At 38.2% G+C, this 11,543-nt stretch overlaps 1 protein-coding gene across 1 annotated transcript in view; it reads right to left on the minus strand.

Annotated features, from left to right (window-relative positions):
- SUCO (SUN domain containing ossification factor) overlaps positions 1-11,295 on the minus strand; it is a gene marked incomplete at its 5' end in the record, with an annotated part of 71,651 nt that extends 60,356 nt beyond the window's left edge. Inside the window, one exon of the mRNA XM_037506471.2 lies at positions 10,943-11,295. Coding sequence (XP_037362368.2) covers positions 10,943-11,295 — 353 coding nt within the window. The remainder of the gene's footprint in view (positions 1-10,942) is intronic.
- Positions 11,296-11,543: the final 248 nt, after the last annotated feature.

An 11,543-nucleotide genomic window follows, 5' to 3' on the forward strand; every position in this document is an offset into this window, starting at 1 on the left:
CGCAGCCTCTGCAGCGCCGGTTCAATCCCCGGCTGCTCCCTGGCCACCAAAGGAGGGTCCCACATGGCGCGCAGACCTCTCCTGCCGCCCGCTGCTCCCCTCAGCAGTGTACTTCGGTCCTTCTGCCTGCTCTGCTCCCCGCTCTGGCTCTGGTGAATTCTCTCACCCTCCCGCGCTTCTGACTGTACCCAGTCTTGTATAGATCAATCAATCAATCAATCTTTAAAAATAAAATAAAATAAAAAAATAAAAAAATAATTGCTTCTTAAACATATGTACAAATCAAATCCATAACGCAACAGCAAAAAGCCAACCCTTCAATTATAGCAGTGTATTTAAAGTAGTGCCCTGCCCACATAGCCCCTCAAAAAAAAGGAGGGGAGGAACACTCCAGGAAAGACACCTTCCTGAAACACAGGCATAGGAAAGTAGGATTTACCTTTCATAACCATGGAAATTATGCATAACCATTTGAAAAAATTCACAGAAGTACTTAAGAGACTTGCAGGAAATTGATAAATAATAAGCAAGCCATTTCAGTCAAATTATTGGTGATAAACACTAACAGATCACTGGACCCCCAGTACCTTTGCTTAATTAGCATCCTATTGTTTTCAATCATAATGTATTAAAAGACAGTTACTTTTCTTAATCTATTAACAGTTTGGGCGCTTTTTAAGGGGCGTCCCATCTGTTAGGTCCATTTGCTGGTAGGTAAAAGGTCACCCTGTGTCCCTTTATCCTCCCAGTTTTTATTCTATTTAGCTGCCTCAGCAGTCCCCAATCAAATCACATGGAACTACAAACTCTGAAGAAAACTATGCTCTGGTGCTTGATCTAAATCAAACCTTTGCATATATATCTTTAATCTTCACTCTGATGTAAGGTTGTTCTTTGGTTCTCCTAAGTTTAGAATAGTCCACATATCAAATTTTACGAGACTTTTTCACCAAATTGACCTACAATTTTATGAATCCAACATGCGAAGGATTTATTAACACTGTGGTATATACTGTTTTCATATCTTAAACAGACCATTAGAAATTCAGTCAACACAATCTGTCCTCACAAATTCTGGAATAAATCATATGCTACACTTAATGACGATATACTATAAGAAACTACGTAAGTTGTATTAAAAATCACTTCACAGTACCTTTAACCTTCCGTTTCAATTCAAATTACAAATATTTCACCCAATAAGTTACTACCAGACTAGCAGGTTAGCCATGCTGCAACAGAAAGGAACATTGGAAAATTAAGCTACACAAGTAGGTTCAGGCCTGTAACATGAGGGTTTAAACTTATCTATCAGGCAAAAGGGAGTCTTTGAAAAGGTTTTAGCAAGAAATTGACATAATCAAAGTTGTATGTTAGTCACTGTGCAGAATGAACTGCGGAATTTTTAAGTGCCTATATAAATTCTTCACTTGGATATTCCACTTGCATCCAAACAGTTCCTTCTCCCTTCAAGCTCTCTGCAACTCTTTCATTTCTTTTTGAATACCTCCAATTCTTATTATTATCCAAGTTTTAAAAAATTGAATTTTCTTCTCACTGATCTTTATTTCACAGATTCATAACAACAGAATTTATTCTTTCCAAGATAGGATGCTGCAAGAAAATAGCTACTTTATTTTGTCCACCACAATCCTGCACTGAACACAACACATAGAAGCATCTCTTGACTCTGAGATGGAGGAGTGAAAGAGGATGTTGAAGAACATGAGATGATTACAGGCAAACTAATACCAAGGTCTGTTCTGTCTAATGTATTATTGTACTGCCAGTTTGCTAATCAATCACCAAATCAGATCATTTACTTCCTCACATCTGCTCAATCTACCTTCTTCCTATCTATTGCCAAGGTAAATTCTTGTTATGACAAATCTCAATTATTGTAATTGCTTTTATTTAATATTCATCCCTTCAAGTCTCTCTTCTTGAGTTATATCTAGCATAATAATATCAAAATAACATTCTCAAAATACCACTTTCCCTTGCTAGATCTTTACTAACTCCTTGGCTTAGCTTGCAAAACCAGTCACAAACTCACAGTATACCTCATACTTCCTACACAGGCTTGTCTTCATATTACTACTTCCACCCATATCAAGAACATTACTTCTTTTATTCATAACTCTTTCTTCTTGACAATCAAGTACTAAGTATTAAGTACCAAAACACACACACACAGCATTATCCACATCAGTGGTACCAATACATCTTATTTCATTTCATGAATCACTTGCATTTCACAAAAGGATAACTTATAAACCACACATTGTTTCTTTTAAACTAAAGTCAAGTCTTCTCTGACAACTCCAGTCTTAATTTTCCCCTCCTTTAAGCACTTACTAAATAATTCAACATTTTTATCATTCATTAATGATCAAATCAGTTATTAGAAGGTTAGAAGTATCAAAAAATCTCCAACTTGATCTAATTTAGTAATAATGACTGAAATGCACAAAGAATATCCCAAACTTAGTAAGAATCTCCAAGGTCAGAGTCCTAAACATGAGCATCTTTTAAAGGTTCATGAATAATTTACCACCCATTGTTTGTAAAGGTAACCAGTTAGTCCCATTTTCATATAAGAAAACATTAAAAATTTTACTTAAGGTCATCTACCAACCTACTGGCAGCAAAAGCAGTGATTAAGAGCACAGGCTCAGAATTAGCCAACCTACTTAGGTTCTGGCTTAATGCTTACTAGTTGTGAGAAATTGGAAAACTCAGTTAACTTTGTTGGGCCTCTCCTCATCTTTAGAATGGGGTATATAGCTCAAAAGAGTTGTAATGGGGATAAAATGAGTTAGTGTATAAAAGTACTTAGAACAGAAATAAGCACCCATTAAATGTTCGCTATTAATAATGCAATGAATTGCAACTCACCTCTAACTTATTTTTTGGCCCATTACACTTATATCTTTATTTTGACAACAGCTTGCATACACTCTTGAGGGCAGAGCTCAAATTTCCTGCCTTTTCAGTATCCCCCACCACACCAAATACATATTATTAAAAATAATATTTTCAACAAATTTATGGATTCCTATTTCTGAACTCTGACACCTTGGTCATCGTACCTCTACGGAAGTAACCAGAGTTAATGAATAAGAAGTTATGTAATAGGGCTTACAATGAGCAAGGCATTGCTTTAATATTTTCTCCTGTCCGATTACAAACATTCCATAACAAGAAACGCAAGATTACCTTAGTAATCTACGAGCCACATTAATGCTACAAAACATTTAATAAAGCTGTGTTACTTTTATGTAAAATGACTTTAGTGCTTCATTACAAAAATAAGTCCTAAATGAAATCAAATTTTCTTTCAAAAAAAAATCTGCCTTTGAAAAATAAGTTTATCCCAAGAGATGAACATTCTTACTTCCAATCTACTTGCAACAAAGACAATTTTATTTTTTGAAATTACTTTAAAATATGGCCTTGAAAAAACAGATAACACAACCGGCACGATCTGCAACATGCACATGTATTTTGAACACATTTTGTGTTCAAAACAAAACAGCATTTTGTTTCTTTCCAGTTATATGTAAACTACTAAAGGAAAGTATTTCATACATGAGTCTAAGGGATAACTTGAGAGAATTAGAAAGCACTGAAATTTTTAATAAATTTCCGACTTTTTTCTCTATTCAGATCACTGAGAAAAATGAAAAGAATAATATAGGAGTTCATGAACAACTGAAAAATTAAATAATCACCGTCCCCCAAAGGTAAATTATGCATTGGTATCTTTTGCTTTTTATCATTGTCTATCAACCCCACAACTACATCCATTCAATATATCCTCAACTGTTTAATAATCCAAAAAGGTAATTATGAAACAGGTCTTTAAAAAAATAACAAAGAATATTATAGTTTTATTTCCCATTTTTGTATTAGATACAAGTACTTGAGTTTTACACAAAGATATTTTATCTTCCCACCATACCTTCTTTCACAGACCTTTTCCTATGTACGCAGTGTGGCTTCATCTAATTTGTCTGAGTGAATTTTATACTGTTTTTAACAATTTAACAACATTTCTTGTAAGTACTAGGGATTCTTTAGGACATATATCCCAGAGCAAAGATAAACTTTTCTTTCCAAAGTTTTTGACTGTAAATTCCTCAAGAAATTTTCTAGTTCAGATATAACTGACATATTAGTTTCAGGTGTACAATATAACGATATAACAATATAACAATTTGTATGGACTGCAATATAATCACTACAATAAATCCAGTTAACATGTATCACCATACAGCTATAAATATTTTGTTTGTAAGAGGACCTTTAAGACTGACTCTTTTAACAACTTTCAAACATGTAAGAGGAACAGTATTGCTAATTGTGACTATGCTGAAATTACATTCCCAGAACAAGAAAAACTTTTTTTTTTTGGTCATCAAATAACTTAGAGAGAAGACTTATTTTATTATCTTATTTATTTTGAAAATTATTTTATCCACAACAGAAATATAATAGATTTAGCTTTTAAAAGGTTACAGAAACAAAGCAAGGGGAAAAAAAATTCTCCAAATAAAAGATAATTGGGATTTTCAAGGACATTTTCAATCATTATTTTTTTTTACAATCATTATTTTAAAAAGTAAAAAGCTGCTTACATATTTTTCTAGTTTCTTTTTTTCTGCTCATAAGCAAGAAACCAATAAAATTATCTTCAGAGAAAAATTAAAATACAGTGTACAGAGATTTAAAAAATTCAAAAACCAAGAAATTGCCAATTAAACCAATGAAAACTGGGTGATATGCTCAGAAAATTACTAAGGTCAAAAAGACCAACAAAACAAATCACCTTGATTTAGACATCTACTCTCTACTAGTGTGGCTGCCCCTTAATACTACTCTGCCTCTGAAGTCTGTTCCTTCCAATCCATTTCATCGCCATGAGATCTAATTAAAGGATCAATCTGATCCCACTCTCCAGTTTAAACTACTTCACTGGTTCATCCATCCCCTCAGGTTAAAATCAGAGTTCATTTTCACAATAATCAAATTTCTTCAAAGTCTTATTCTAGCCTCCCTTTTTATCTCTTCTCACACATATTTTAGATAAACTCACTGAAACAAAAATGTTTCATCTTGAACTATCTATCCCGAAAACCACTTTATGGATGAGAACTGAAGCTCAGAGAAATAGCTTCCCCAAGGAACTACACTAGTGATAAAATCAAAACTAGGAAAGAAATTCTTCCCTCAGTGTTCCTAAAAACTTTCTCTATTATTAACTATTTCTTTTACATTTGTCAAAAATTAGAACTCCTTAAACGGCAGGCTCCTCACATTCCCTCTAAACAGAAGCTTCAAGATAATCTTTTTGAATGCAGGAAGAAAAGAGTAAGTTTTTAGTCTTGAAAAATAATTTTAACCACTCTGGTAGAGGATGTGATAATGGAGGAGGCTATGAATGTGTGCAAGCAGAGAATATAAGGGAAATCGCTGTACTTTCTGCTTGATTTTACTGGGAACCTAAAACAACTTTAAAAAATATAGTTTTTTAAATGAGTTAAGCTGTACCAAGAGTATCTAGGGACATACTTGGTCTGAAGAACAACAATAACAAGGGCTACACAACCAGAAACCCAAGGAATCTGTGTGTTCCACAAACAGTGAGGGTTACTTCCAGCACAATGTGACTCATGGTAGTTTATGTGTGCCCAACTAAAGTAGATTTGGGGATTATACTATTTAGTTTGAACTAAACTGATTCTCAAGTAATGAGAAGTAGCTTTGAAAAAAAGCTTGCAAAGACTGCAAAAATTAATAATGCAAGCACAAGTCAACAAAAAAAGGGCAAAGTTAAGACTTCTAACTAGTACAAGCTAGTCTTCATCCACATTATGATAGAAAATAATCTAATCAATCACATAGTTCTCACCAAATATTAATACCATTTTAAATGATAACAAAATGGTACTACAAACAGAAAGTAATATAATTCTTTACTTTCCTTCTCATCTTTCTTAAACATCTAATTTGAGTAATTTTTTTACATATACTAATATGTTAGTTGTATGCTAACACTACTATTGGTACATGTATATAACTTGTAACAAGTAACACATATTAAAGGTGTATGCACAAGGTTTTACTGACTAGAGGACACACTCAAAAAAATTTTAATAGCCCCTGCTTAAAGCACATACCAAATCTTTTTTCCTCTCTATGCTGATTATCAATCTTCCAGGTTGCCAGATCTGAAGGGGGTGTTTTAGGTGGCATAATGGCCACCCAGAGATGTATGAGTCCTAATCCCTTACATGGGAAAAAGTTCTTTGTAGATGTGATTAAAGATGCTGAGATGGAGAGATAATCCTGGATTGTTTGGGTGGGTCCAATTGTAATCACAAAAGTCCCTGTAATAGGAGGCCAAAAGATCAGAGTCATTAGTAGATGTGAGACCTGAAACAAGAGGGTGGGATGTAGGCAGCCCCAGAAGCTGAAAAAGTCAAGAAACAGATTCCTCCCCCAGAACCTGAAGAAGGAACCCTCCTCTGCAGACACCTTGACTTTAGTACAGATCCATTAAGAATTATTTTGAACTTCTAACCCTCAAAACTGAAAGATAATAAATGTGTGTTGTTTCAACTCTCTACATTTCTGGTAACTTGTTACAGCGAAGTCAGGAAATTAAAGTAGGTGATTCCTAGGATGTGACCATTGAGTACTAAAACCAGGGTAAGTTAGTGATCCTATTTTCAGGTTTTCAATACCCGTAACAACAGCTAGTATGTGATAAACATGGGAAAAATCTTTGTTGCATGATTGCATGATGAAATGTATAGAAAATATACACTTACTGTCTTATAAAGATCTATCAAATCTATTATCTCATTTCAACTTCCCAAGAACCCTGTGAGAGATGAATTAGTTTTTTTCACTTTTAGGATATCGGAACTAAAATAAAAAATAATTGTATATATGACACATCCAAAGACACATGTCAACTAAGCACACATCCAGTGAGACATATCTAGTAAGTAATGGAACTACATCTAGAATACAGGCCTTCTGACCTGTAGTCAAAGGATCATAGCAGTCAGGGGGGGTCTATGCTCTGTATCAGGATGCCTAGGCTCAGAACCAAGGTCTAAACTTAATCTCCGATTTCCTCTAGCCAAATTACTTCACTTCTCCATTTCCTCAACTATTTAACACAAAATGAAGTTAAAATAATACTTACAGATCTGTGGTGAAAAATTAAGATGCAAAAATGTATAAAGTACCACAGGCTTGACACAAAAATTACTAACAAATATTAGCTATCAGTATTTCTCTGTGCTGCTGCAGCTACACTACATATATGCCTAAAATAGTATTAATAAAGAATCACACAGAGTATGCAAAAGGAAAAAACAGCAACCAGAATGAATAGTAAGATGAGTAGGATGGTGCTAAAGATGGAGCTGCCATATGATCCAGCAATCCCACTCCTGGGTATTTACCCAAAGGACACAGAAAAATTAATTCAAAAGGGCACCTGCACCCCTATTTTTATAGCAGCACTATTTACAATAGCTATGCTATAGAAACAACCCTAATTCCCAAAAATAGATGACTGGATCAAGAAGATGTGGTACATACACACAATGGAATATTACTCAGCAATCAAAAAAGATAAACTCATGCAATTTGCAGCAACATGGATGGAACTGGAAGGGATTATGCTTAGCGAAATAAGCCAGAAAGATAAAGAAAAATACCAATGGTCTCACTCATAGCAGGAATTTAGAAAACCTAAATAAGGGACCAGGAAAAAGACTAATTATAATAAAGTAAAAATTAAAATCAACAAGCAACTATAAACCAGAGACACAACGGGGGTGGGGGGGTAAGAAGGAGTAGAATGAAACAAGGTGGGTGGGAATTGTATGGGGACTATAATCATGACGAAAATGCACACATTGTGCAAAAATGAAAAATGATGTAAAAATATATAAAATAAAAAAATATATTAAAAAGATGAGTAGGATGGGTTTTCTGTGAAAGTAATCTAAAGTTAGGACTCTCACTGAATAGAAAAGGAAAGGGGAACATAATGAAGATAGATAGTACAAAAGGTGATACCAAAATTCAGTAATATTATAAGATGAGGAAGAAGAACCTCAAAAACTAGAATATTGTATAAATACATAGTCTTCATAAATCTACAAAATGGTATAACTATTTTTTTAAAGATTTATTTATGCACACAAGAACTGGGGTACAACTGAGGTGCGGATGGTGAGAGGATTCACCAGAGACAGAGTGGGGAACAGAATAGGAGAATCTACTGAAATACACTGCTGAGAGGAGCAGCAGGAAAGACAGGAGAGGTCTGCTGTGCAAAGTGGGTTAGCTCCCTGGCTGGGGATCGAACTCGTGCTGCAGTGGCTGCAGATAGCTTCATAGTGCTGTGACTTAGCCCCCTGCACCACCAGGGAAGCCCAAAAATGGTATAACTTTAAAAAGAAATGGATCACACAATTTTGGGACAATTATGAATGGCAAAGCAGACCAAAAACAAAGCTACTAAGAGGAGCTTATCAACTCTTCTCCAAACCTGTTTTCTAACTCTAAAGTGGCTTTAGGTATGCATCAGTTAAGTGGCAATGGAGATGTTGGGAAATGGTCTAACAGAACAGACTGTAGCAAGTATAAGACCTCCAGCTGTGTCAGTGCTGTAATGTCAGTATTTCAAGAGTCTCAAAAGGCACAACATACCCTTTTTGTCAATCACCAGCACACTACTCCTCTTCTCCAATCTCATAACACCCATGTTCCCCCCCCAAAAAAAACCTGATTTTAATGCCTTTTAATAGCTTCAGTAAAGAATAAAATGTCTCTAAATGTGGCAGTCCAAACAAATCTCAAAATACACTAACTCAATTGTTTAAGGAAAACTTTCTTAAACTTTTCATTCTCTTAAATCCTCATCAACCCACCTTTCACTGTGGGAGTTAAAAAAAACCTTACAGGACTTTATGAGTACATTTTCAATATTGGGCTGATGTTTATCTCTAAAGGGTCATAATCTCCTCACTATCACTAATGAATAAAGTTGAGAAACCATACTGAAGTTAGCTTTAGCAAAAGACAGTCAGAAATTACACAAATAGACACACAGTTGATTTAAATCCACAAATGATTTTTAGAACCACAGTGTGATGTCTAATCTTTACCACCTAACTAAATTTAAAAAAATGTTTAAGGGTACAAACTTGCAACTAGTAGATAAGTCAGCCCTTGTGACCTAACATACAGTATAATGAATATAGACAACAACATTGCATGAAACCTTCCAACTTGATGAGATGCAATCTTAATTATTCCCACCACAAAGAAAGAAATAACATTACTTGATAGAGGTCTTGAAGATGACAATCATATTACAGTATGTAAATGTATCAAATCAGCATGTCGCAATACCTGAAATTTACATTGTTATCTGTCAAGAATATTTCGACTTAAAAATAAGAGAAACTGGTGTGTTTTAAATGTGGATGAATGCTGTAACCTTTCTGCCCTGTCAGTCATTTCAGGAAGTGCTAATGAAGAATAACATGGTCTAAAGATGGGCAAGACCTTGCAGAAAGATAAATTATCTACAAACAACTAAGCAGTCATCAATAAAAGATGTATTATGAATACAAGGTTTCAGTATCTCATCTATAAATTTAAATTTAAAATGGGGTGAATGGACTCACTCCTACATGCACTTCTTGATCCAACATGATACTAGAAAGTAGAAGGTAGGGGATGACAATGGTCTTATTAAATGGGTCCAGAATGAGACAAAATTTCTTGTTCTCTAAAACTTCCACCAGCCTTCCACTCAAAATTAGCTAAACCAGCTTTTTCTTTTCCCCTTATTTCTGTGTTACTTTATGTCAGCAATAACTCGACAAACTTCAGTGTCTTCAGCATCCTTCAGACACCCGCAAAAATTAAAACATTGTTTTTGCAGAAACAAGTTAAACAAGAGACTTGGCTTATCTACATTTTAATATCGCAAACAGCAAGTCCCTTCCACGGAAGAGATATCTTTTCTGGCAGTAAACGTCACACATCTTAGAAGAAATTCCCAGGGTGGAAAGAATGGCTTTTTCAAATACAACCATAGCAGCCCTTTGACTGATAAATGCTCATAGAGCCCCTCACCCCCGCCAAAAACAAAAACAAATGTAGCAGGGATGAAAAAGAAACTCCACGAGGGGCAAAGCACTCTTCCGGCCTTCAAATACGGGACTTTTCCTCCCATAACTCAGGAGCACAAGCCAAGCCACACCACCACGAACTATGGTGGTCACTACACCCAAGTCACCCTGTTTACTAAACTAAGGGCTCCCATCACCTACCCCTTGAAAAAGCACTTCATAACGCCCCTCCCCCAAGTTTCCAAAGCAGCAGCCCCAAGCGTACCTGAGGCCAGAGAGACTGCGAGAGGGAGGCAGGAGAAGGGCAGCTTGTCCACTACTCTCACCCTTCAGACGACTCACGTTTTTTAAATCGCAGGTCGAGAACCTATGGCATCCGACGAGCTGCTCGTCCTCGCCACACTACGCAGGCAAGTGACTGGCAGCACACCTGGGCGACTTACCTGGCTTCTAGCTTCAACACCACCCCAACACAGCGCGGTATCCCAGGGGCAGGGTGACTGAGCACAAAGGCACTCAGGTGGTCCCTTTCACCCGGCACCTTTTCCCTCTCACTGAGCCCCTGAAAATTCCATAATACAACAGGAAACCTCCCGCAGAGTGCAGCCGAGCCCGTCAACGCAAGAGGATCAGAGGAATCGGCGTGTCGCTCCACTGGGACCTCGGAGACCGGCACCCCAAAAGCCAGGGGACTTGGGGGTGTGACCTGGGCTGCTCCTTCTTCCCCCGACCCCCTCCCGGGGAACTCCCGACTTGTCGCGGCTACTCACCAGACCAGCGAGCAGAGAGAGAGGCAGGAGACCAGGGCCAAGGCCCGCTGGTACTTCTTCATCTTCTCCTCCTTCTTCCCCCTGCCAGAAGGCGGCACATCCTCCCGGCAGCCGCCACTGCCTAGGCCAAGATGGAGGAACCGGAGCAGGATCGAGAGAATGGGACCGAGAGTCCGAAGGGCTGCGGCGCCGGGGGAGCGGCTCCTCAGCGGCTCGCGGGCTGGCCGCCCTCCGAGCGGGGCCGACGGCGGGGCCGACCGGGGGGCCTCACGGGAGGACTCCCGCGACTGCCTGTGTTGCCGCGGCCGCTGGCTCGTCCGCGCCCGCCTCCTCCAGCCGCCGCCGCCGCCAGTGCCGCCCCATATCCCCCCAGCCCGCCCCGGCTCTCGCTCCGTGCTGCCGGCGACCAACGGCCGCGGCGAACTCGCTCCAACAGCCAATCGCCGACGGGGCCGCGACACCTCACACACCGCTGAGCTGGAAGCGGACGCGTCACCCACGTCCCGCGGCGCTCGCGCCCCCACCAACCTCCGCGCGGGCCACGCCCCCTCCGGCGTCCCGGGCCCTGGAGCCGCAGGGAGGAGGACACAAAGCGCGAGGC

Source organism: Talpa occidentalis, unplaced genomic scaffold (assembly GCF_014898055.3).
Source record: "Talpa occidentalis isolate TD23 unplaced genomic scaffold, MPIMG_talOcc4v2.1 talOcc4.12, whole genome shotgun sequence".
Lineage (NCBI taxonomy): Eukaryota > Metazoa > Chordata > Mammalia > Eulipotyphla > Talpidae > Talpa > Talpa occidentalis.